Source organism: Chlamydotis macqueenii, chromosome 12, assembly GCF_036417535.1.
Source record: "Chlamydotis macqueenii isolate bChlMac1 chromosome 12, bChlMac1.mat, whole genome shotgun sequence".
Lineage (NCBI taxonomy): Eukaryota > Metazoa > Chordata > Aves > Otidiformes > Otididae > Chlamydotis > Chlamydotis macqueenii.
The window spans coordinates 22,949,980-22,977,042 of record NC_141567.1 but is presented as its reverse complement, the minus strand read 5'-3'; the positions used below and the strand labels follow the sequence as shown (position 1 = coordinate 22,977,042).

General features: G+C 44.7%; 2 protein-coding genes across 3 annotated transcripts in view; both read right to left on the bottom strand.

Moving 5' to 3' along the window:
* PRTG (protogenin) overlaps window positions 1–6,786 on the bottom strand; it is an 84,150-nt gene extending 77,364 nt beyond the window's left edge. The window contains exons 1-2 of the mRNA XM_086757538.1: window positions 6,732–6,786; window positions 5,781–6,083 (exon numbers count right to left, since the gene is read on the bottom strand). Of these exons, the coding sequence (XP_086613664.1) occupies window positions 5,781–6,083; window positions 6,732–6,780 (352 nt within the window). The 5' untranslated portion in view covers window positions 6,781–6,786. The remainder of the gene's footprint in view (window positions 1–5,780; window positions 6,084–6,731) is intronic.
* A 14,948-nt stretch (window positions 6,787–21,734) lies between these two features.
* NEDD4 (NEDD4 E3 ubiquitin protein ligase) overlaps window positions 21,735–27,063 on the bottom strand; it is a 61,656-nt gene continuing 56,327 nt past the window's right edge. For both annotated transcript variants that reach the window (XM_086757025.1, XM_086757024.1), the window contains 3 exons: window positions 26,773–26,869; window positions 23,633–23,705; window positions 21,735–23,555 (listed from right to left, as the gene is read on the bottom strand). In XM_086757025.1, coding sequence (XP_086613151.1) covers window positions 23,453–23,555; window positions 23,633–23,705; window positions 26,773–26,869 — 273 coding nt within the window. In that variant the 3' untranslated portion in view covers window positions 21,735–23,452. The remainder of the gene's footprint in view (window positions 23,556–23,632; window positions 23,706–26,772; window positions 26,870–27,063) is intronic.

The following is a 27,063-nucleotide window of genomic DNA, read 5'->3' as shown; positions in this document are numbered from 1 at the left end:
GAGGGAGGGGGGAGAAAGGGAGCAGCGTGGGGGAGCAGCACACTGCAGGAACAGAACAGCATCCTTTGCTGCCGTACATTGCTTTGCAAGTAGAAAAGAAACGTCAACAGTTCAGTGCACATATCACACGTAGAACTTGCACCAGGTAAGAACCAAGTGCCTCAAGTCACAGCTCTGAACAGTTTCTAGCATGGCACCATGTTTTCCTTCAACATTTCTCATGTAGGTGAAGTTTTTATTAGCTACAGAGCACACTGCCCATAAGACTGAGAATTCCTTTGAAAAAGAAGCTGGTAAAAACTTCATACATTATAAATTTTCAGTGATAAAAACTAGTAAAAACCATAACAGCTTCGGCCTTACTGGCTAGGAAGAAAAGAAAGGGCATGAAATGCCTCAGTTTGGCATTATGCTTGACACAAATTTGGGACTGAGGTGTCAAGGAAGCCCATAAAAAGCTCACTTCTCTAGTAACATGGTAGTGGAAACAAACACTGTTCATGCACACTAAGTAAAGTTTCATACATTTTTTGTCTTGGCAACAATATAAAAGCTTATCCCTTAGTCTATGGAAGAGCTCTTAAGAGTGCAGACCAGTCATTGCTGAAAGAATAGGGAATGCTCTAGTGGCCAAAAAAAAAAGTAACTAGTGGTTACGTCTTAAAAAGATGTTGACCATTTCTTCTGTAAAGGTGCTGTAGGAGTTCAGGTCGAAAGATGTCTGGGGGAGTTGCAGAGGATAATCCCACAATAAGAAGTTAAGAAGGCAAATATTTCCCAGCTTTCTTATTTCTTCTGTGTACCTCAGTTAAAGAACAAAAAAATCTTACTGCTCTCCTTCACCATTACCAGCTGACATTGCCAATGGAGACATTAAAGGTTCTCCTTCTGCATTAATTACTTGAATTTAGATACACCAAGGATCAGCCACATGCACTTTCAGCTTAGAAACACATTCTCCTCTCAGGACATTCAAACCAACAAATCAAAGCAATAGCAATAAGGCAGCACTTGTAAAAACCTAAAACAAATGTGTCCTGAAGCTGTCTGTAACCACACCAGCTCTAGAGCATTAAAACTCTGCTGTCTCTTTTAATACGAGACCGTTGCCTACAACAGCCATTTGCCATGTCACTTCCACCTCAGTCAAAAAACACTCCTGCCCCACAACCTCACCCTTCCATCTCAGAATTTCTTACTCTCTCCATCACTTTTAAAAATAACTAAACATACCTTTGAGTGCTATATGCATTTGGAAGATACCTGAAATGACAGATTCCATACAAAATGAAAAACGCATTGTTAGACCACAGCTATTAATCCCTTCATTTAAGGCAAGACACTGAAATTAATTTTAAAAGAATCAGTAGCAGAAGGGCAATATTTTTGATGACACACATGTTCCATAAAGGCCATAGTTTGATGAATGCTTATTTTTGCAACAGTCTAAGTTTCAGTAGCCTTCGTCTGTCCCCTCTAAGTCTTCCCACCTGCACACCATTCCTCTCAGTTACGCCAGTGCAATCACTGTGATTGGCTCGGTGACAAACCGCATCAGGGAACTCATTTGGGTTAAATGCCACCTTTGTTTTAATTCTATTATTTTAACCCAGATCAGCTCCCTGTTCAGTTAGCCATACATGCAGCTGTGCCCACACAAGAACGGGCACAATGCAAAAGTGGGAAAAAAACAGCTGGAACTGCTAAGAAGACATGATTGTCACAGTAGAGAATAAAGCTCAGCTGGATGTACTCTTAAGTGCAAATATTTAAGAGCCAGGCAAAAGATGTTATTAGGATATCAAAATGTAAATATTGCCACATCACTGCCACAGCAAGTAAGCAAAACTACAAACTCCCCACAAAGTATGGCCTGCTACATGTAAAAGGCCCAGCGTTTCACAAACTGCAGCGCAGCGTGCACGGGCAGTTTCCCTCTAGGAGCGCGTTCCCAGAAACCTCCTGCTTGCACAACCTTTCCCTCTTGTGAAATGTAGAAACCTGTACACGAAGAATTGGGCTTACGTTTCCTGGAGTTCACAAACATCCAAATCAAGTCACCTAAGTTACAGGAGGAGAAAGGGCTATCTAGGAATGCTCCTACTCGGCTGTATATATCCCATCCAACCACGTTAAGGCTTCCATTTCCACTTTTTGTGAAAACGAAATAAACAATGAGCATCCTGTCCAATCACTGCCCAAAGCCCATGTTAGCTTCAGAACATGACCCACCTTCCTCGTTTTTTCTTAATACTGTCTTATCAGAAGTCTGGCTTTATTTTCAAGACAGAATCTTAGTTAACTGTGGTTAAACAGTCGGAATTTAAAAACATAGGAATACAAAAATCTCAGCTTGTTTATTTTTGGCTGATTCAAAGTTGTACCAAAAGTGCTTAGACGTTCTCCACAGTCTATGTTCCTTTTATATTCCGTTAAAACAGACCTCTCTTAGTAGCAGTAAGTTGAATTTTGAGCAAGTCATACTCCTCACTATTAGCATTTCACCCCCCCATGTTGCCTTACAAAGAACCACACAAGAACCTCCTCCTCTCCCCCTCCCCACATCAAATAGCCTGCTTTGGAAGCAACTACAAGCACGTACTGAAACTAATATTTATTTTTACCTAAGCAATACTTCAGCCCCACAGTTTCTTTAAAAAAAAAATAGGGGAATCTCACTGAAAAAAAAAAAAAGCCCTAAATTAGTCAAATTCTTTTGTGCATGGATGAACAACAGGAAAGCAAAGCCTTGGGGCCTCTGGGGAGGAACCCTGTCCCTGCAGACCTACTCTGATGTGCTCGGGAGATAAGGTTCCATAGTGACACTTAAGGAAAGGCCTGCTCACATTTGAATTTCTGCATTCCTCAAGAACAATTCATGGCAATCACTAACTTTGCAGAGGAGCTACATGAAAGCTTTGGCCAATGAATGAGGGTCATCTGCTCTTTATCACAAGGGTAAACCTCATCCTGGCCAGTTTCTAACCTTTTAACCCTGTGAATTCTTAATTTGCACATGAATAATGGAATTCTTGCCAAGAGTGCAACCTTCAGCTTCCAGTTCCTAACTTTAGAAACCAAGACCTGATCTCCTTGTGTGTTCAAATCTTAAACTCTTGGACAGATTAAAGTTTTGATTTCCAAACGCAACACTAAACATTACACTTCTGAAGCAAAAGATAAGCTGACCAGGCAAAGTAAAAGAACATCCTCGCACCCTGCTGCTACCAGGGACTGAAGAGAGCATTTGCTTTTTTACCTCCACAGAAAGAATGCCCATTTAATGCCTATTCTCCACCTGTTTAATATGTATAGCTCCTTCTGTACCCTGAACACAAGGTAATTTGCCTTCGCAGCAACCGACTATTTTCTAAATTTTAATTTTCTAAACAAAATTATAAGCCTATAAAACGCCCTGCAAGACTTCAATTTACTTCACTTAAAATGTCTGAAAAGTTCAATCAACTTGTGATAGCAGGCAGAAACACTGTAAAAATGAGATACAAAACTAGTTTTGTGGGTGTTTTATGGGCTTCAAAATATAATGATACAAATTACTGCCTTATTTCACAGCTTTACAGTAAAGATGACATTCTAAAACCAGTCAGATTGGAATATGACTAAAAAGAGAGACTGCTAGGTAGGATAACTTCATGTTTGGCCACTAGTTAACCACTTAATCGCTAAGTCAACAGCACCTACTGTGATAATTATGGATCCACTATCTTTTCCAGTTTTCTCCAATAGCTATAGGAAACCTTTCAAGTATTCAAAGAAGAAAAATAAACTTTTTGTCACAGTCTTAGGGGGGGAGGGGGGAGTAGGGAGAAGAAAGAAAGCGGGGGCGGGGGGAAAAAGGCTGCAAACAAGAGTCTCGGTCCACAGCATTCAATCTATTGGTTCACAGCTATTCCTTAGTGAAAATCTTTCATTATCAAAAAACCAAAACAAAATTAAACTATCTCTCTGGTGAAGCAACATGCATGCAAGAAACAATCATCTATGAAAGTTCAGCACTGTCTGAATAAAAGCAGAAACTACAAATGTATTGCTGTGCTGTACTACTACGGTGCTCTGTACCATTCCAGAAGTTCCCCGAGAGTGAGCACAGGGCTCATCCTGCCATTTCTCAGATTTAAAATGGCCCTGAATCTTCCACAGTCCTGCAGGCAGAATCCATCAGCCACTGCTTTGCTTTATATTTATTAACAACACCAAAAAAATTTCTGTCCTGTTTCCTTCAGTCTGTTTAATAATGATGCTGACACTCTGAAATCTAATGATGTGAATTTAAATGTCAACGATATTAATACTTCATTTTTTCATCATTTTATCAAAAGTATCCAGGAATTGCTTGGTCTATTAATCCCGCATGTGAGCAAGATGCTGTGATACAAACTAGTTAAGTAGCCAGGTTTCTGAAATCGAGAGTTCACAGATCAGCCTCTTACAGCATGTGAAAAACTCATCACTTAGAGCCACCTGCTTCCAGGCTGGTTCTCAACTGCCCAACGCTTTAGCTCAGCGGACAAGGTATTTCACACTTCCCCAGGGTATCTTACGCACAGTTTTTATAATCAGTTCAGAAGCACATAGGGAAAAAACCAAAACCTAACAAATGTTAACATTCAGACCTTTTTAAATGTAAGCTAACATACCAATTGTATTAACTAGTTTCAGACTGAATTGGGTAAAACTTGCAATTTGCAACTAATGTCAAGTTTCCATCGAGGTATCAGCACCATAGTTTTGTGCAACTTGCTACTAAGAACAGGGTTGAAGAGGTCAAAGGAAGCCTCTTCCTATTAGATTAAGTTCATCATTCATTAAGTCCTATTACAGAGGGAACATGAGAAGCCTACATAAACTGTGTACTCTCTGTGTTATACTTTCTTTGAAATGATTCTGTGTACTTTTGGAAAGCAAAAGAGAGTGTTGTAGAAGGAGCCTACCGGCAAAGCTCTGCGCTGGTGTGGAAAAGGGCACGGCGTTCAGTTCCCCACACACATCTCTTGCTCAATACGTTTAAAGATATCAGGAAAACGGAGGGCAACAGACACTCAGCATCAGACTGTTAAAGCCATCAAGGCCCTCGCACACAAAGGCCCTTCCCGGTTCACCCAGTGGTAGGGAGTCACCCTAGAAATGCGATTCCCACTTCCTAGCGGAACGAGATACCAGACCTTTATGGTCGGTTCCAGAGGACTCTGAAGCAGTTCCAAAAGGGACAGCACCTGCATCTGCTTGGTTGAACACACATGTTAGAAAAGCAAGGGCTTGGTAATTTAACCCTCACAAGTGCCGAGAAAACCTTCCCCCTCCCAAAGCCAGCGATCTTTAATATCGTTCTGCCCTGCCCCAAGATGGCACAACACAACATCAGGCTATTGAACAGCTGTTTTAAACCAGATTCGTAGATAACCCTTGTCAGGCTGCCTGGATGGCACATGAGTAACAAGACCCAGGATTTTTGTAGCAGGCTGCTATCACCACCAGCTCTGGAGACCAGTGACCCACACGAGGCACCGCTGTCCCAGAGGTCTCATAGGTGGCTCTGCCGCTCCTGCCACATCAGAGACCTGAAAAGGGGCCACCACAAGTTCTGCTCATAAACTACACACATTTAAAAAGAAACAAAGGTTCTGCAGAATTGACTTGCTCTTTGCTTTTGTAATCTATTGTTTCAGGTGCACAATAAAAACGATAGGTTGTTACATGCTGTTCAGGGAATTGCTGTTACAAATTCAGGAATAAGTTAACAAACAAGAGCTGGAACTTACTTGCTAGTGTGAGGTGGCTCTTTTGACTGAGAATGGCCCCGTATTTGTTCAGAGCTAAGCACTGGTAAAATCCTTCATCAGACAGCTCTCCTCTCTTTCCTTCCACCTCACTGATATATAACGAGCCATTGGATAAAGTGTAGATCCGTTCATTTTCAGATACTTTGCCTCCATTTTTCAGCCATGTAATAGTTATAGGAGCTTCACCACGGGCCTGGCAGTCTAAAACCACCGGATCCTTCCTTGAGGCAGTGATGTCCTGAGGCTCTTTCACAAAAAACAGTTCACTAAAGCACCACACTCCTGAGAAAAAAAAAAAAACAAACATTTTTTTCCTGTAAGCATAGATGTACAAGTTACCAAGCATGCTTGTGAGCTGCAAGTCACCTTGCTGAACGCACAGCGTGAGGTAAAACTGTCGCGGCTACAGGCCCTGAACCCTCCCAACTCAGAAAACTCTGGGAAAACCGTGAAACACCCAGTCGCTGGCCTCCTCCTTGCCAAGGGAGGAACGAGAGGACCCCAGCCTCCCACACCGGGCAGCCACAACCACGGCGGGCAGGGGGAAACCGATAACGGCGAGCGGCCCCAGGGAACAGGGGCCGCCACACAGGTGCGATTCTTACTGCTCGCTAATTTTACAAGCCTGCCAAAGGAGCCGGAGCGGGGACGCTCGTAAAAAGCTAATTTTACAAGAAATCGTTCCGCCTTCCACCCCCCCTACGTCCCCCAGTTCGCGCGCCTAAGGGGGTGGCGTGAGCGCTCGGGAGACAGGCCCCCGCGGCCCACTGGCGCCCCCTGCCGGCGGGGCGAGCCCTTCCACGCCGCTCGCCCCGTCGCGGCGCGGCGCGAACAAAGCGCGGGGCGGGTTCCCGCCTCTGCCGGTGCCGCCGATGCCGGAGAAATAAAACTGCGTGCGGCGGAGCGGGGCCGGGATGCGGAGGGACTCACCTGGCAGCGGGAGGAGCAGCGCCCGCAGCAGCGCCCGCAGCGGCGCCATTTAGCGGGAGGCGTCTGGCGTGCCCCGCCGGCCGCCGCGAGAGGGACCGGTCAGCGGGCGAGGGGAGGAGACAGGGGACGGACGGAGCGGCCCCGGCGCGCCCGTCCCGGCCCTACTCTCCGCATCTCGTCTCCATTGGCCTTTGGGGAGGAGAGGGGCGAGGGGCAGGGCCGGGCGGGGGGCGGAGGAAGGGACAGCGCTGGACGGGGCGGGCCGCTCCCCACCAGGACGGGCCCGGGGCGGCCGGGCTCTACCGGCGCCGGTGTTTGGCGGGCAGGGCTGAGCCGATGGTTCTCGCTGACCCCATTCGTACAGCACCGATAGAACCACTTCCAGAGGGGCGGTGCAGGGCCGTCCTCTGCTGCCGAGGATGAGCCGCCCTTTACCGGTCTCCACCAGAAAGCAGCCGTAGGTTTACGTCTACCCCAAGCCCGAAATGGGCAACTTAAACTGCCACCGTACGGCTGCAGAATCATGCCGTCAACCCCCTGTGGAGGGTTTGCACGAGAGATACCATTTAAGTTTTCAGCTTCACCCATTATTTTACTCCACGCTTGCAGGCAGTGATTTCTCAGCTCTTTTTTTTCTTTTTTTTTTTTTTTTGTCTGCTCAGAGTTCTAGTTTCTAAAGTCGCCATGTAGGAAGGCTTCTTCTTACTCAGCAGATCTGCCCCGTTTGCATTCATTGTGAGAGCTGCTGACTTCAGTGACAGGCAAGTTTTTACTGCTTTTTGTTCCTGCCAGCACCGCAAAGCTCACAGAGCCGGGAGCCAGCAGCAAAACTTCATCTCTTCTGCTGCATCATCACCCGAGCTGGCTACAGCCTCAGTCAGCAACTCCTCTGAAAGCCTTCAGGAGAAAAATCAGAGCTATCTAAACACAACATGAGCCATAGTTTGACCTGTATCACCTTCCTTCCTTCCTTCCTTGTGAAAAATACACGAGCAGAAGAATTCAGCTTCCCCTGATCTTAGCACAGGTTTTCAAAAAAGGTAATTAGGAAAGATTCGCTCTATATGCAGATCAGTTACCCAAAAGGCATTCAGGCAGTTTCAGAGTCACTTCGCAGAGTAGGATTGCACATACACCGCTTTGGTGTCCAAATAGGAGCAAACACAGCAATAGGATCCACTTGACCCACTATTTTTGAATTTTCCTTAGTGTTTTACTTTATCCAGCCAGAAAAGTGTGAACTATGCAAAAAAGGTATCACAATTTTATATTATTTTTTAATATTAATAAGTAATCATATTAATGATCCTTTCTTGTGGCAAACTCACAGCTTTCGTCTGCAGCTCATGCTGGTACTGTACTCTCTCCTGCTAAACTCTGGTTGATCAGAGTGACCTGAATTTGAGATTTCCTAGATGACCTCAGCACCCATAGAAGACAAACACACCACCTGAGAATGGATTGCCCTTTGCTGTGCTGTGGCAGGGAAACCGCTTTACTTTCTCCCTGGATTATGCTGTGCCAGCAGAAGGTTTTGACTTGTGAGATGAAATGCAATATTTGTCTTAAATGGCTTAACAAAGGCAAGTGCTTCCTGCTGGAGTGCTCCTTGTGCCTGGGTATGGGCACCTGCAAATATCAGTATCTCCATTTTCACGTTTCTGTTGAGCAAAACAAATAATAAATTCCTTACTAGAATTAAGCAGGCCTATAACTAAATGAGCATAAACTCTCCCACCTTAATTTGTCAGAAGTCATTCTTTTAACATTTTCCAGTAATTAATTGGATTAGAGATAGTGCACACTTGCGATAACATCTCTAACTTCATACTTCACTGCAAGCTGATAAGCCCACTGAACCCCAGTTTAGTCATAACTTTGTCAAATACACCATGTTGGTAAATATGGAGCAAACGCACACAATTATCTACTTGGCTCACCGCCTCACAGAAACATTGTCTTGAGAAAGCCAGAATGGCAGGCCAGGATGAGTACAAGATACTGCCAGCCAGCGTAAACAAAGCTATCCCTACTTTGCTGCAGGGCAGCAATTTTTCTTCCGTCATCAACACAAGACTTTTTTTGCTTGGCTCAATCTGTATTTTTGGCATTTGTGAGAAACTATGCAAACTTCCTCAGTTTTTGTGGTTCTTTTCAGGCCTATGTAAACCATTTTCTATGCTGTCCCTTAGATTTTGGGGCCTGCGAATGAGCTGCAGGTGTCTTTCAAATAAATAATAACTTGGAGTACTTCAGCAGTCAGCTCCCCAATGAGTCAGTACTAAGAGCTCTCTTTGAAGTGCTACCAACAGCTGGAATAATAGCACGCTGCCCAGGTTGCTGTCTGTAAATAACCTGATTTACCTTATGCTTCATTTCAGCCTCAGCCCGGGCAAGCCCAGTCTGTATGTTTCCTGAAAAGAAAGATTTTAAAAATCAGATTGACATGAACAGATATAGCTCAGGGCTTTCCCTCACTGCTCTTCTGCATGTGGGTGAGGGCAGCTGTCAGTCCATCCAGGACCGCTGAATTGGGCTGGGGCCATAAAATCCAGACGTTCGGTCCCGTTATGAGGAGGGAGATGGACTTTCCAAAGGTGAATGAAGTCTCATGACCATGGTGTTCATACTCTTTGTCTGAAGTGTTAGCAGCATCTCTAGAAGGGGAACTAATAGGCAGGACTCTTCCCTGGGATGGAATAGCAGCCTCAGGAAAGTGAAAGAAGCTCAAAATTCACCTGTAACTGGAACTTCCTCCAGTGAACTCTGTATTCATGAGATCTTTGCAGCCATAAGCCTAGGGTGGAGAATGTGGTTTCTTTCCAGATCAGAAGATTTTTCTGGTGTTAGACCATTTACATTTCTTTCAGTTCAGTTTGGTCTGTGGTCAGTTTTTTACTGAGTATTTCAACCCTACCTGAGAAAAAGAACAGCATCACATTAGCTCTTTCATCCCTGTGATCTGGTAAAAGCTGTCATAGTTGCAGGGGTGGTGTTTGGCATGGCTGCAAACTGCCTGCACCGGGTGCCCACATGCTGCCACGTCCAGCTGTAGCTGTGGCTACCGGCACCCAGGGCAGAGAAGGAGAGGGTACGATCACCACGGGCAGCTTCGCATGGCTGCAGCAGTATTTGAGCTGCGGTCATTTTCCAGGGCAGGCTGAGAGCAGTGGTAATTGCCAGAGCCCTATTAACTGCAGAGGAATTAAAGCAATTTGCACCGGCTCAGCTCTGCCTTCAGCTGGTCCTCAAAACTCAGCTACGGCTGCCATGTCGCTGCACGCCCGGCAGGGTGTCATTAACCCTTCTTCTCAGAGAAGCCCCTTTTTTCTTTACAGTTCTTGCTCTGAGTGTTTTTGATCTAGTGTCAGTGTAGGCATGTTTAGACACTTTCTCGTTTCTCATGCCAAAATCCCGACCCAATTACAACTGTATTCACAGGTTTACGATATGCTAAGCTAACTCTATTAAGACCAACCATACAAAAGTTTATTTTGGGCACATTTGGTCACTTAGCGGATTCTTGCTCCATTTTGAACCTGTGTACAGTTACCACCTCTGTTGCTTTCTCCAAGGAGATTCACTCCTTCCACGAGCAGATGGGCAGACGCACCTTGGGCTGAGCCCTCGAGATGCTAATGAACTTTCTCTCCAGGGAGCCTTCCTGTACAGGAAAAGCACACCTCCTTGACAAAGGGATTTTAACACAGGTCTCATCTGGTTATAAACCAACAAACACTGAAGTGGAAGGAGTACAATTCTTTGACACACAAGCTTTTTTTTTTTTCTTTCTTTCTTTTCTTCCAGCCACCTTCCATGATATTGTTCCACTGTGCCAAATCGGTGGGTGCGCCTCGGCCAGGCTGTTTTGTGGTGCCCCGGACACAGCCTCCAGACATTCACTCCCACCCCTGGAGGCTCATCACACCAGAATGAAGAGGGGCTCTGCCGTGAATTTCAGCAGGAGAAAGAGATAACCGCAGGCAGTTTGGAGGAGTAACCTCACAGGTATCGGGCAAGCGCGTTTCCTTGCTCTCCCATGTCCATTTGCTGCTGCTGGAAGGTGTGAAAATACCCAAGTATACCCAAGTCAGTCATTCTGCTGTTTCCTAGATGTAAGCCATCAGGTCTTCTCAGTGCCTTTAACAAACCACAGCGCTACAGCGGCAGAGAGTACACACCTGAGGGCATACCTGATCCCAGATGCACTCTTCCCCTTACACACAGCGTCGAGCCCTTACAGTGTAGAGTTTGGGTTTACCACAGCCCCATGCTCTCTTCTGGTCGTCATACCACAGCTGAGGCTCCTCTGCCTGCCGTGAGCTCCTCCAGACACCTAACTTGCAGGAAAACTCTTCCTTTTTTTTTTTTTTCAGTAGAGCTTGTTTTCTCCTGATTTATCTCCCTAACCTTGCTCTTTGTAGTGTAAAACAAATGGAGAAACACCAAGGGCTGCAACATGCAGCCGAAGGTATCGCAATAGCATGGGACAGCGGCTGCCGACTCACATCAGCCAGACCGCCGTGCGTGTTTCCCAGGCCAGGGCAGTCTGCAGGCCTCTGCCAGGCCACCTTGGGCTCTCTCACAAGGCACTGAGCACCGTTTACTTCCTCTGACCTCAGGGATGCTCAGCACTCCTGGGAGGCAAGTCCGTGACGCTCGGCTGGCTGGGGACCAAAGTGACAGCAGACGGGCAGCCATGGCTGGAATCTGTGCACGGAAACACATGGAATGACTTCATTAAGGGTTTAGCGTATGTGGGAACTGAGCAAGGAGCAGGAGCGGCCAGCAGGCGGAGAAGAGCTGCCCCATAAACTGCATTTGCCATGTATATTGTTTTTAACTGGCTCAGTATGGCCCTCTCTCTCAACCCCTTGCCCAATAAGAAAACAAAACAAAATCCTGGAAACGCTGCAGTACTGTACTCTGACCTGATCGTCCATAAATCAAAGTGTTAATACACCGAGTGGATACAATGAGTGTTAGACCAAGAATAACTGAACAGGAAGAAAATATCTCCTAGGTTACTGCTCTCTCTGTTTGAATCAACAGAGGAATCTCTTGAACCTTCCAGACAGAGGCAGCTTTTTGTTAAGTGTCTTTCTCGCTTATCCTGACAACCTACTGTTCTGCAGCTATTTGTTTAGCAACAGGCATGAAATATGGTCTCCTTTCATCCCTGCGTAAGTTACCTTCATTCTGCTGCTACAACAGGAAATACGCAAATCATTTCTGCCTCTTTTCCTCTGTATGTTTGCAATCAGGAAACAATTACTGGAAATAAAATAAATTTAAAACAAGGCAAGTCAAAGGCTGACTAGCAGTTGGACTTACTGCTGAATATACTGTGCTACAGACACCTATTTATTTTTGCTGTGAAAGACTGCAGCCCTTTCCTTTGTCTTTGCATTCTCAGCTTGCTAACAATGCGGTCTCTCCTCTTATCTACAATTTATCCCAAGGAACTATTAAAAAGAAGGATTGGAGGAGGCTTCCTGCTGCTCTTGTCCCATTTCATCTCTCAGACGCATAAGGAATTGCTGGTCAGGGAAAGGCCACTTGGCCAAAGCAGCCTGTGCCCCACAGGTTTATCTCCTCCCTGCCAGCCCAGCTCCCTCCAGCGTGCTCCCCTGTCACAGGGAGAGCGATCGCCTCTCAGGAGTGTGAAGATAAACAGATCTGAAGCCTTCAAGGCATGTTCCCAGCACCTCCTCCCCCTCACATGCACACAGGCTCGTCCTGCAGATGCCCCCATGCACAACATGGCTTTGGGGATGGGTATCGAGATGTTTGAAGGGCCACATGAAGCTGTGACTTACAGCAGAATGGCTTTACCGAGAATCACGGCTGAACTGCTAAAGGCGACACCCCAGTGCAAGGAGCAAGCCAAGAGGGGGTGAACCGAGGGGAACCAGAAGCTGGGCAGCACAGGGGTGATTTCTTTTGATGCCAAAATTACTGCCTCCATCAGCTGCAGTCACTGGGATTTCATCTCAGCTGGGCTGCTGGAGTCACTTGGGAGCCCACAGGGATTTCTCGTTTTTTGGAGGCTCTGGAAGAGCTGTCTGCCCGGTGCTGGACGGGAGCTGGAGGCAAGAGGCACGGCTGGATCGCAGTGCGCTGAGATCTCCCTCTGGCCTCTGCCCAGGTGCGGAAGAGCAGGAGAAGGAGATCAGGGGAAGGGGCACTGCCGTGCAGGAGGTTCTGCTGGAAGTACATCCACAGGCACGCTCGGCGTGCTTGATGCGATTCAGCACTTTGCAACTCGCAGTGCTTGTGTCAGGTTGGTGTAAGAGCTTGCGTGACCGAGTGAGGAATCAGATCAGAGAACTGATTCTGATGGAAATAACTGGGGGGGAAAAATACAGATTTTTTTTTTTTTTTGCTAGAATCAAGTCTTTGGTTCAGTTTAGTATTTGGCATGCACAGATGTGACTGCATAGTGCAGAAATCAGGAGAGCAACCAGCAGTTGCTTTCAGCTGTGCTTCTATCCAGTGTCTAATTATTACTGCAGGTTATGTTTGCTAAATGCTAAATAACATTGCGCTGTCATTTATGTTCAGATACCTCTAGATGGTCAGTGGCCAAATGCCGGCACGTGACAGAACTTGTATTGAGCAAATAACACACATGTGGAATACACACCATGTGCACGCCAAAACGCTCATCCTAAATAACGGGGGAAAAAGCGTGTGTGGCGGCAGGGGAGTTTCATGACAAGTTAGTGAGTTAAACTGGCCTGATGTGCCTGGTTGAGGACAGGGCCAGCGCAAGTCACGGAGTGGACTTTGCGGCTGGGGCCACAAAGGCATCCCGTTCAGCATCAGCAAGCTGCTGCAGCACTGAAAGCATGCTGCTTTAGCCTAAGAGGAGAAAAGAAAACCTTCAGCATGCAGAGAACAGCCCAAATCCTCCCCCAACTATTACAGCTCCTATTGGCTTCAGGAGGGGTAGAGACGGCCAAATGCCCTTTGCAAGGCATCCCAAGCGAGCCGCAGCCCCTCTCCGTTCACACCTCTGGCGCAAGATACCCTGAGCCATGTCCTGCGGCGCAGCTCCCGCCGCACCCCCTCCTGCCCTGCTGCAGCTGGGCCGCTCTGCGGCACCCCTCACCCAAGCCAGCTGGGCAGTCTTCTAGCTGGATACGGCAATGAGGATTAATTTCTTTCTACAGTAAGAGATCAACTGCTCCAGCCTGTCTGCACACCTTACGAGTAAATTAAATAGCTAGTCTTTTTCCAGTACAAAAAAGTGTTTACGTGACTGAAATGTTGTTCTCTTTCCTCCTGATTCAGGTTTATGTAAGAATGCAAAAAATTGCAACTTCACCTCTTTTTTACCTTTAAAAAACTGTAAACATTTATGTAAGTCTTGATCTTAGAACGGCTTACAGTCAGACTTTGAATTCTCCGTGTGGAGAATAGTAAAAATGAATTATTTTGAAAAAAGTAGTGATTTTTAGCTACATGTTAGTAGAGCTCAACCGTAGTATTTTTGCCTGCGATGAAGCAGCACCTCTTATGTTTTGATAGCTAACTTTTAATTACGCTAAGAAAAGAGCGGTTGTAGCATTCTGATAAAGCACAGAGAATTATTTTTTACTAACCTCTGAAGCAATTATTCTGAGTCTTCAGCACAGGATACACATGGTTTCTTAATACTTTTTGCACAGGATGCCTATAATTATTGGACTGAGATGCAATATACAAATGAACAGCTCCCCAGTCCCTGGGTTTTGGTCCATTTATTTATTGGCCTGCCCAGAAAGGAAGGTATTTATTTAAAACTCTGCATTCCAGCAAGCAACAGCGCCTAAGCAACTAATTAGGAATAGATCTATTAAGGATGGACAACTAATTGCTGGGCAGCAATTCATAGAATGGGAGAGACATATAACTCCACCAAATGCTTTCTGCAACTGAATTTATTAGATAATGTATCATAACTAGAAAATAATGTTATAGCTATTCCGTTCACAGAAACCACAGCTTTAGCTAAAGAGTAGTTTCTAAGCTCTTCTGTATAGCAGTCACCCAGAAACTCTGCTACCTGGGCAAAGGAGGAAAGCAGGCTTTCAGGACAAAGGGATGGCACGGCACGGCGAGGGTAACCTTGCTGAAGTGGCACAGTTTGTCATATCTGACAGCCCACTGAGGAAAGTTACCAGTTAAGGGCCTGACCCTGCATTCCTCAAGCAGACAAAAATCCCTTTGAAGTCAGTGAACCGTCCAGCTCAGATAACTCTATCAGGATTTGGCAATTAATGAAAACTTTTAATTTCTTAAGTAGATTAGAAAAGGTCTTCCCTGAAAACCAACTATTGCCTGTTACTGACAGCAGCTCCTCGGCAGCATGGGTTTTGTTTCCGGCAGCTCTTGCAGCTCAGTTGCTGTTTCTCACTAATTAGGAATTACCAGGAGTCAGAACCACGTCTTTCTATTTGCATTGATCTGCCTTAACTGTTCTTCTCTAGCTGATGTCTGCTTGAAGGTTTTGACAGCTTTGCATTCAAAAGGTCAGTAAGCAGTCCTCAGGGCAATTTGATTTAAACTTCTAGCGTTTTGCGTTCTCCCAAGCAGCAGTGTATGGTAGGACGTGCGTGTTTACAGCCCCGGAAAGGTCACACTTCCCAGCCCTCAAAACAAAACCCAAAGAAGAAATACTTCAGCTCATAGAAAATATCAGAAAAGCTATCAGACAATTACAAAAACATTTTCCATTAAATTAGACTCAAAAGGGCTTAAGAAAAACAAAATGTGATGTATGCTTTTAGACTGTGGTGTACTTCAACAGGAAGTTTTACCTTTAAGAAGGCTGCTGTGTCTGTCTTTCCTCAAGAGGCATGCTCGCTTACCTCGTGTCTCTTCAGGTTTTCCGAGCCACTTTGCCTCCCCCCTCCCTGAAATCCCAAGCCTCTCTCTGGGATGAAAACCTGAAACCTACAATGCAGAATTTGTTTGAAGTGTCATTAAGCAAGAAATCTCAAATTAAGGACAGCTCAGCAAAGCAAAACATTTTTCTACAGAGTCACGTGGATGTAAACCAAGCATTACATGGAAGTTCTCCCTCATTATCCCCTTTGCAAGCTGTTTGTGTTCTGATTAGCCTGCTAATGATGTATGTTCCACATAGCAAAAACAATTAAGTCTCCAAAGCTTTCAAATAAAAATGATTTAGTATAAGAGTACCAAAGCTCGTCCTCACATCTCCTACTGATTTTGTGATGCTGCAGAGCAATACGGCGGCTGTTAAATGCTTAATTCCCATTTCTAACCATGGAAGATGGAAAGTGTTTGTTGCCCTTTAAACGTATAGACGTTTCAATAAAGTGCTTCTGTGGCACCACGGGTATGGATTCGCAGTGGTGCTCTAACTGCAGATAAATAAGTGAGCTCCTCTCAATTCACTTTGTAAGAACCACACACACCGATTCCTTTAAAGAAATCATTCATTAAAAAAATGAGATATTAAAATAAACAAGCAGCCCTAAAAAAGCAGAATTTCATACAAAGAAAATCATTTGATATGTGAAGAATTCAAGCACCGCAACAAACTAATTAATGAGAAACAGAAAGGCAAACACAAAGCGCATGAAGAACGACAGACACAAGAACCTGGCCTCCTCGCAATCAACATTCTTTCTGACCGTACAAGTAATGAGTACAATGAAAACAGTATTTAAAACTATTCAGTTTTAATTACTTCCTATGTGGTTTAGCATATTATCACTGTAATTATGTAATTCCCACTCTAGGGAATAGATAAGAGTGTAATGTATTTGCTAAGTGACATTGAAGTCTCACTGAAAAAAGTACAGAAGAAAAAGGAGATCCATGCTGATCCAGGACATCTCTCACCTTGACAGTGCGCCAGAGGCACCTGTGGATGTCAGCGAGACACATGCAGATTTTTGCAGAGACACCGTCAACTACTGAAATGGCAAACTGTGCTGGGGATTTACAGAACAAATCAAATGCCAAGGCACTAAGTAGCTTGCAAAGTAAGTTTACTTATGAAACAAAAAGGTTAGAGAGGGGGAAAATGGGATGGAGAAGGAAAATGAGTAGCCTAAATGCATGTATTTTGGCATAAGTACTCAACATTGTCCCTAGTAAAAAATAATTTGTTTAATGTGCCACAGATGTGGCTTATTAATAGTACTTAAAAATAATTTATTGAAGTCCCGTGTCCTTTGAGCAGCATAAGTAAAGCCTTAGTGGCATTTAAAAGAAAGTACTGTTTTAGCTTCCTGCTGACCCACAGCTCTGCCTTAGGATGCAACACGAATGCTGAAGGATCAGCTGTGCCAGCTGGAGAAGTGAAGGATTTGATACAAATAACACCCAGCCTAAAAATCTCTCAGTTGAGAAAAATGAGTTCTGAAGAAAAAACCACAGCCCGCACTGCCCCAAACCTCCAGGTCATTGCTGAATGCCTCTTGTTCGTACCTGAAGGCTCATTTCTCTGACACCAGACTGCAAAGCATTCCCACGTACGTTTCCCTTTGCAGTAAACGAGACATTTTAGAGCAAGATAATTTCAGACCAAAACACTCTAAGTCACTACAAATCAAATTATTGACATCGACTGAAAATCTGAGAAAGTCTCCCCCACAGCGGTCCAAGTAGACCTTTGAATGACCTTTGCAGTTTACGCTGCAAGCCTTCATGGAGGTTAATCTAGATGCTTTACCTTTTTTAGGCTACATAAATTCACTTATTTGACAGCGTAGTATTTATTTATTTGGAAACAGACACACCATTCCCTATATAACAGTAATACTGAATAGACAAACAAACATCACCACTGTCCTTACTAACCGTGGCACAGAAGTGGTTTAACTGCACCAGAAAAGTGAGGCCCCCGAGAAGTCTCCCAGCCATTTCAGGCGGTCCGTGGGTGACCGGCGCCCGCCCTGCAAGGAGCTCGCCGCACACCACACGTCCCGCTCCTCCCGCCCTGAGCGGGGGCCGCGGTGCCCGGCGAGGAGGAAAAAGGTTGATGCTGGCTGCATTGTTGAGGTTCTGTAAAGCCGGTCTGAAGAAGCATTTACCCGCAGCAGCCGTAACCAATGGCGGAGAACTGTTTTGCTCCCAGCTCTCAGGCTTGGAGCAGTCCAGAAAATTACTACCAAACCCATGAATTTTCAGGGCCTTTGTTTTAAAGCTGGGAAAAGTGACTCTCTTCCTCTTGCAGCCATCTTCTCCCTCACGTTGTGCTCCAGTCCCTGCTCTAGAATTGGCATCTTGCTCAAGTCTCCCCTTAAAAGACAGTTTCTTCACAGAGCTAGGCTTTTTAATCAGATTCTGCACAAAATCTCTTACCAAATGTCAATCCTACATGCTCTTTTTTTTTTTTTTTCATTAGACGGGTACATTCAGCTCTTACCTACCTGGGAATACCTGCCGTATCTCTCATCTGGCGCTGCTGGGCAGTAAGAGTAATGAAATTGCAGCGTCGGAGTGATGGCTGTTAACACAGGAGGAAGCAGCTGTTAAGCTCTCATCTGTAATGCCATGGCGAGTGGTCTGCAGCTGGCACGCAGGGCCGTACTAGGAACAGTGTTCCTGGTGGAAAAAAAGGTAAGTGTTCATAGCAGCACCTTCGGAGCTGCCCCCCAAGATCTCAGTGTACACATTTGAGGGAATACAGAGGTGTGATATGCAGAGAATACAAGTACACTGGGACACGCAGCAGATCCAGGAGAGCACCACCAGTTGGCCAAGGCAGCACTCTTGTTCAGTTGTTTGTGACCCCTCCAGAAACCTCCTGGGTCGCATGCCTTCACGCTGCCCTTCCCACAAATGTCAGGGCCCTCGTCTCCTGTAAGAGCCAGGGTCTGCATTTTTCAAGATTCCTTGAGATGCTTCAAGACCACTCTGCCCACATCCTCATGACAAACAGCTGGCCTAGGACAAGTCATCACCAGGATGTTTTCCATACTGGTGTCTCCTCTGACCCAGCCCCACAAACCTCCATACCATTCCATTACCCCCTGCACAGATCTCCCCACATCCGAGTGGCTCCAGCTGCCTGTGTGTTCAGGCGCACAAGGTGGGCTCCCTTCAGCCTGTGGCACAGGGGCTGCCTCGCTCCATCACCCTGCCCCCGTACTTCATGCCATTGCTCTCTTCTCTTACTTAACCTCAAGCTGTTGTCACCATTCCTCAAAACAAACCCAGTTTAAAGCCCACAGAAGGAACCCTCTGCACTCTATCACCCACCACTTCTTGGTGTGAACACTTGGTCCAGCCCTGTCTGGCTGTGAACCCTTGCCTTAGAATCATAGAATCACATGGTTGGATGGGACCTATAAGATCATCTAGTCCAACCTTGCCTTAATGCAAGTCATTCAATTTTTCACCTATTACAGTACCCTAGCAATTTTGTAAATTCATACTCAAGGGTGGCAATGACGCACGGATCAAACTCTACAATGCAGAGAGAGTTATAAAGCAGGCATGTTTATTTGGTGCCAGGTGCGTGGGTGATCGCTCCTCCAGAAGCACGCACCCCATGTTAAGCAACAGGTATGATATTTATGCACAGACACACATATTCATAGAATTCCCATAGAATTCCAGCAAGTCGGCTTTGTCGGGGGCCCAGCTGAAGTGTCTCTATACCAATGCACGCAGCATGGGGAACAAACAGGAAGAGCTGGAGATGCGTGCACACGAGCAGGGCTACGACCTCGTTGGCATCACGGAGACATGGTGGGACGACTCGTACAACTGGAGCGTCAACATGGAGGGGTACAGGCTTTTTAGAAAGGACAGGAAGGGGAGACGAGGAGGGGGTGTCGCTCTCTACATCAGCAACCGGCTGGAGTGTGTGGAGCTCCGCCTGGGGATGGAGGAGGAGCTGACAGAGAGCTTATGGGTCAAGATTAGAGGATGGGGACGGACAGGGGACGTCACGGTAGGGGTCTGTTACAGGCCGCCTGGCCAGGAGGACAGAGCAGACGAAGCGCTCTATAGGCAGATAGGAGCAGCCTCACGGTCACAGGCCCTGGTCCTCATGGGGGACTTCAACCACCCTGACATCTGTTGGAGAGACAACACGGCAGGGCACAGGCAGTCCAGGAGGTTCCTGGAATGCGTGGATGACAACTTCCTCCTGCAGGCGATAGAGGAGCAGACAAGGAGGGGTGCCACGCTCGACCTTGTGCTCACCAACGGGGAGGGACTGGTGGGGGATGTGAAACTAAAGGACAGCCTTGGCTGCAGCGACCACTGCACAGTGGAGTTCAAGATCCACGGGGCAGCGAGGAAACTACACAGCAAGCTCTCTGCCCTGGACTTCAAGAGGGCAGACTTCGGCCTCTTCAGGGACCTGATGGGCCAAGTGCCATGGGAGGCGGCCCTGGAGGGAAGAGGGGCCCAGGAAAGTTGGTCTATATTCAAGGAACACCTCCTCCAAGCTCAGCAGCGGTGCATCCCGATGAAGAACAAGTCGGGCAAAAAGGCCAGGAGGCCCGCATGGATGAGCAAGGAGCTCCTGGACCAGCTGAAAGTAAAGAAGGAAGCCTATAGAGGGTGGAAACAGAGACAGGTAGCCTGGGAGGTCTACAAAGAGGCTGCGCGAGTGGCCAGGGATCAGGTGAGGAAGGCCAAAGCCCTGGCAGAACTGAATCTGGCCAGGGATATAAAATACAACAAGAAGAGCTTTTATAGGTACGTAGGGGACAAAAGAAAGTCCAGGAAAAATGTAGGCCCCCTCCGGAAGGGAACTGGTGTCCTGGTTACCCAGGACATGGAGAAGGCTGAGGTACTCAATGACTTTTTTGCCTCAGTCTTCACTGACAAGAGTTCCTGTCCCACCGCCCAAGCTGTAGAAGGTGCAAGCAGGGGTTGCGAGGATGAAGAACCGCCCACTGTAGCAGAAGAGCAGGTTCGGGATCATCTGAGGAACCTGAAGGTGCACAAGTCCATGGGACCTGATGAGATCCATCCGCGGGTCCTGAGGGAACTGGCGGATGAAGTTGCCATACTGCCTGGAACAGTTTTGGGGCCCCTTTCACACCCCTGCCACACTCACCACAAAAGTCCGTTGGTTGCACACCTGCCAGCTGGCTGTGAACGGTGTTCCTCCCTCAGCAGCCGTCAGCTGGCATTTCTGCGGGGCCTCCACCTTTGCCTGTCTGCCAGGCAGCATTTCTAGGCTGATGTCCTGGTTTTGGCAGGGACGGAATTAACCTTCCTCTCAGTAGCCAGTGTGTTTTGGATTTCGTGTGTGAAGAATGTTGATAAACACCCTGATGATACGAGTTGTTGTGAATGACACCAAGGACACTGTCTGCCTTTCCAAGTCTCGTTAACATGCAGGTGCAGGAAGCTGGGAGGGATACAGACAGAATAATTGACCCCAACTGGCCAAAGAGAGTATTCCATGCCAGAAACGTCCTGCTCAGCATAGAAGTGGAGGTTGCTCATGGTGGGGTGCATCTTCTTCCACCTCCATCTCGCTCGCTGGCATTGCTCCCTCTCCCTTGCTGGCTCCCTTTTGCTCCTTCGCTTGCTGCTCGGTTTCATTTCTGTGATCGCTGCTCGGGACGGGCTGTGTTGGTCTTTGGGACTTTGGGTGGTAAGAAAATGTACGTTGTTCATTTTGTATATATTAATATCTTTACCTTCTGTTATTAGTGTAGTTTTCCTTGGCTATTTCAGTAAATTGTCTTTATCTTAACCCACGAGTTTTCATTTCTTCCCAATTTCTCTCCCCCTTGCCACCGGGTGGGAGAGAAGCTGTGTGGTGACTCGGGCTAAACCACCACAGCTGGCCACACAATGAAGGCTCACGGCGACCTAGAGCTTTTACAAAAACATGGTATTAGTTTTTCACAGACTGCGTGTCTTGGGAGCAGAACCCCCGGAGACAGCACTGCTGCACCTCAACATCTACACAGAAGTAGCAGTGCATGTGGTGGCACTGCTGCCACCACTAAAATTTCTTGCTATTTCAAGACTACTGATTTGCACTTCAAAGAACTGAGTCACAACTTATTAGAATAAACTTTTATTTACTGCTCCCAGGATCCTTATTTTACACTTTAAAGTACGCAACAAAACCTGCTACATTCAAATCTATACAGATTTACTGATATATTGTTCATGTTTTACAAAACTGCATATTTGGGAAATCTGTATAAGTTACCTTTATTTACATGTAATATCCTCAGCCCTAATGACCTTGTCAAAGAATAAAACCAAATGGGATTTCAAATATCCCTTAAGACCCACTACATTTGTTACATAATTTACATGTCTTTAGAGAGAGATGTGCTACACTTCCTTCTTGCATATTTATAAAGACGGTGATTAAACAGAAACTTGCTGGCCACAGCTAGGTACTGTCATTTCCTCAGATCATACCGGTAATAAAATGTTAAAATTAGAGCAAGCTAGGTATATAAACCCATTTTTTCTTTTAGAACCAACATTGCTAATCATTTTAACCAACACTTGCTCCAAAAAAGTGTTAAAGTTTATATAAAAAAATACCCACATTTACAAAAGAAATCAAACCAATATTTATATGACAAAGTTGATCTACAATAAATTGCACATCGTTGGTTATGACTTTGGTTACACTGTATTAACAAATTTGGTTTCTAGACTAAGAGTGGAGAAAAAAAAATATTAAAATGCAGCTATAGAAACTAGCATAACCTGTAAACATATTACAGACCCAAATTCTGCACCTGGTTACATGTGCACAACCTCCATGCAGTTCAGAGAAGTTTGCATGTATCAGGCTGCTGAATTTGGCCCAGAAAACCCTGTAAACATGTTCTTTGTTGTTATGTAGTGCAATACTGCAAGAACGGATAATAAAGGCCTCTACCTACCAGTAACTAATACTGAGTGATATCCATACAAATTGCACTGTACGATTAATTTGTTGCAAAAGGCTGAATTGAAAATATTACCCACTGTTGAACTGGAAATTTATCCAAAACAGTGACGAACGCTCAATAAACCAAGGATAGTATACAAATTCAGATTAAAAATTGATATAATTTCTCACTACAATTCAGAATTACGCTGCTTGTCTGTTTTACATGAAAATCCTGGTTTTGTTATACTGTTTTAACAAAAGCAAATTAGAAAAAGAAATCTAACAAATAAAATGCGTCAGCAAGTCCATGTTCTGCAAACTGATGGCTGATAATGCAAACAAAGGCTTTCCAATGTTTTACCTAATACGCTGAACTCCAAGGTTCTTTGAGCAGATCTGCAGCAAACAGCCTGTAACTGCGTTACATGAAGCTTGTGGGTTTTGTGGGTTTTTTTTTGTCTGTTTTTTTTTTTAAATAAAAAAACATTTCAGTTGTTCCTCTTAAAGCAGCAATTCAAATCTACACCCTCTGCAAAGATTTCTTCACAGTTTTACTTCAGTAGTTTACTGCAGGACAGTCCGTCAAATACTATAAGAAGAGGCAACCACTTAAAAACATTTTCCTTTTTACTTACTTGGCACTGGCCCATCCAATGTGTACACTGTAGTTATTACCAAAGTATACAAACCCGTGGAAATGGCAAAATCCATTTTCAAAAGTTAGTGAATTTTTAATACTTACTTACTTTGCAAGTGATACCGTGAAGATTCAATAGCCATGTGACTAAATACAATGGTAGTCCCTGGAAAATTCAAATTTGTTTGTAAACCCTTAAAATGAAACTGCAGCACTGGACCAATACAAATTTCTGTCTGTGTCTTAATCAACCCCATCAAAACCTTGAGTATTTTCAATTGCTAGAAGAAGTTTATCCCATAAATCTTCAAATGAATCATATGGAGGCAAATCCAAGCGATTAAAGCTGAAAAACAGATGAACACTCTTAAGTATTTTAGCACTCTTACTAAAGGTCATCATTTACCTAAACTCCACACTCACCAGGTATGAGCTCTTGGCAGCTTTTCAGGGGTACCCCACTGTTCAACTGTAAACAACTGTGGTCCATTTGAACCTGCAGAAAAGAACACATCAGTTTTCAACCTCTTATGCGGTTCTTTTGCAATCAGAAATTCAAATTATGAAATATTTCGGTTTTCTGTAACCCAATTCTGACATTAGTAGGACCTATCTATATGAATCAAATACAGTCTATACTCAGTAATGGTCAATAACCCCAATTCACTTGAATTTTTAATTATTTCTTGCTATATCTTAATTTCAAGAGACTTTACACCTTAAGCTCAGAAAGTCTAAGCCCTAAATGCATATGCACAGTAGTTGCCATTGAAAATTTTAAGCAGAAGACGGTTTTATACTGCGCGTAAGATTTTAGACATGTTTATCGCAATACGCCAGATTATATAAACTGAGAGAAAGTCCACCTTTACCTACGCAACCGAGCAGAGTAACTGAGAACTTTTTGAAACGTGGTGACCACGTGTACTCCAGGGACGCACAGATGCACCTGAGAGAACTTTTTTGGCTAGCAAGCACAGCTCCAGCTAAGCCTGCGCCTTCAGCGTGTCATATCTGAAAGTTTCCTGGACCCCTCAACTCTTGCCAAGTGGATGCAAAGGGCATTTTGTAACCATTTCCTTAAGATGTTGGAAGCATTTATGTATGTCTGGAAAAGATGGTGTAGTTAAAAAAAAAAAACAACAACCAAAACCCACTAACTTGTTAGAAAACAGATTATGGCATCCCTCTCACTATTCTACAAGGAGACAATCGATACAGAGAATTGTATTCCAAGGCAGATGGATACTCAAGAATGAGTAGGTTTCTGCTTCTGAAATGGAAGATGTGAAACGTGTTTCAGATTACAGATGAGCAGCAGTAACGGGAACAGCCTGATCTATGAATACAGCGCTGTGTAGAGTACCTGTACACTTATGAAATTAATTTGATTTTATAATGCAGACACCTTTTTTATGACTTCTCCAAAATGTTTTGGGATTCGTTTTTTCGTTGGTTTTTTTTTTTTTTTTTTTACTATACAAGTTATAATTGTCAATTCAAAAAGATTTCATTTGTGCTTTTATGGAGCCATGAAAAAAAGCAATGTATACATATTCATAATAAAATGAAATTGTATTACAAGCACTGAGCACTTAATCCTAACGTATTATCAAGGAGACAGATATATCAGTAGTTGTGGAAACACTTCCAGCTCCTCTTTACTTTCTTCTTTGGGTGACATGTTTCTTCAACGCAAGAGGCTGCTTAGAAGCGGTGACTAGTAAGAACGCCTGGAATAAGGATGAAGAAGAGAAGTAGCTTTATGATTGACTGTGAATTCTACCATGCGATGAGAAGATAAAACTCCCTTTTAATAGCTAGGCAAGAATAAGTCTGCATTTTAGCTATTCAGCTAATTAACTTGAGGCTGACAAAGCAGGGTGGGGGAAGACAAGAAATACAAGAGAGCCAGGTCTGTTCAGTGTCCTAGTTCTGAAACTCGAGTGGATTTGTGCACGGACACCAAGCGCTCCTTTTTTAGGAGCAGAAGTGCCTCTCTGGGCCGCGAGAGGGAGATCTTCTGCTAGAAAAGCAGCTGTAGGACTGCAGCCCGAAGGTGGGCCCAGGGAACAACCACAGGGGTGCCCAGCAGCTGCAAAAAGCCACGTACCAACACGATGCACTGAAGAACCACCTACAAGTTCTTCAAATACAAGCAGGTACTGGAAATGTGATTGTGGTCGTTACTGGGGTTTGGTGAGGATGGCATGCTGGCTACAGTAAAGCAGAGATAACTGTAAGAGGAAAGAAACAAAGCACTGCTCAAGACAACCACTAATTGAATTTATCATTAAGGAGTGACTAAAACTACAGAAACTGGGACTTGGCCAGAAGACTGTCCAAGGATATCCCAATCCTTGAGCAGAAGAGAGCAGAAAGCATCAACAGCTTCTTTCCCTATATAATTCCTTAGTTCTATCTCTGGTAGTATTTTCAGACAAAGAAACAAAAATCTGCAGGCAGTAGAACTGTAATTGGGTTCCACTGTGATGAGCACGTGCTGCAAGTCCAACAGCACCAAGGTTCAGGTGCAGCAGCAGACATACAGCTCAAGTCTGCTGACGGCACTGTCTTTCCCACTGGAACGCCACTCATTCACTGACAGAACGGAAAAAAACCCCTCGTATTTAGGATGAAAACGGAGAGGGAGAAACGGGAGCACATGCTGGGTGGTACTTGTTCACAATTTTAGTGAACAAGAGTTCACTAAACTTAGAGCAATGACCGTTCTGTTTCTGAGCAAGAGTTCACTAAATTTAGACAATTACCGTTCTGTTTATAAAGAAGGAAATGTTTATTCGAATATGCAAGTTAGGCTATTCAGTTACTTGCACAGGATCTCAAGCACTTGTAGCGTTAATAAAGTAGTCTAGCAGAAAACATAACAGCTGATGGCAGATGAAAACAGGCTTCCTGTAAGCGAAACGCCCCCACCCTGTGCGGGCTGTTCCATCCACAGCCCACGGTCTTTCCACAGCGGGTTTTCTGGCTTTGGTAGTAAAGTCTGGCCCCACTGCCATCTGCTTGTTTCGGTCCCTGCATTGTAGGTTCATTACTTTTCTCTTGGCGTTATGTTGAACTGGTGCCTTTTCAGCTGTCCTCTTCAGAGTATATCCTTACAAACAATTGTATCTGTACAACTGCGGCTTGTGAGCAGATAAAAGCAGTTGGGGAACTTATAAGAATCCGAAGTTAACTGCTGATGCCAGCATGTCTTTGTAATCAGATCTTATGTAACTGAGAATTTTCTTCAGGCTCAATCATGTCTTACAGAGGGGTATTTCTAACTCTTTAGAGCTTCAAAATTCACATTCATTTGAGAAGTCCTATACATTTAAAGATTTCCAAAACCAGAATTAAAATCGAGGATTTAAAGAACATGGAAACACGTGTGATCTAAGTGACTTTTCTCTAACTTTGCATCCTATAACTGCCAGAATATACTCATTTTTAAAGCAAAATTTGAAAAATAATGTGCCTATGTTTGAAGTCAAATATCATGACAATGTTGGTATCATGTTCTCTGTTACTTAATTGTCAACGTAATCATAAGTACTCACCATACAGCTCCGCAAAGCCGTTCATAGGAACGCGTGACGTGCCAGTAACAAATTGAAGTAATCGTATTCTCTTCTCAGAGTCCATCATTAAGACTGCCTACATATGATGATAATTACAATTAAAGATTTATTTTTAAATTAAAGTTTTAAGCTAGGAGATTTATGCAACATAGTTTATCTTTCTAAATCATTATCCTTTATATAGACTTCTTTTTTTTTAGCAACACACATAGTCTACTTCTCTGCCTATTGCGAAAAGCTACCAAGTCAACCATTTTCTAATGGCACTGT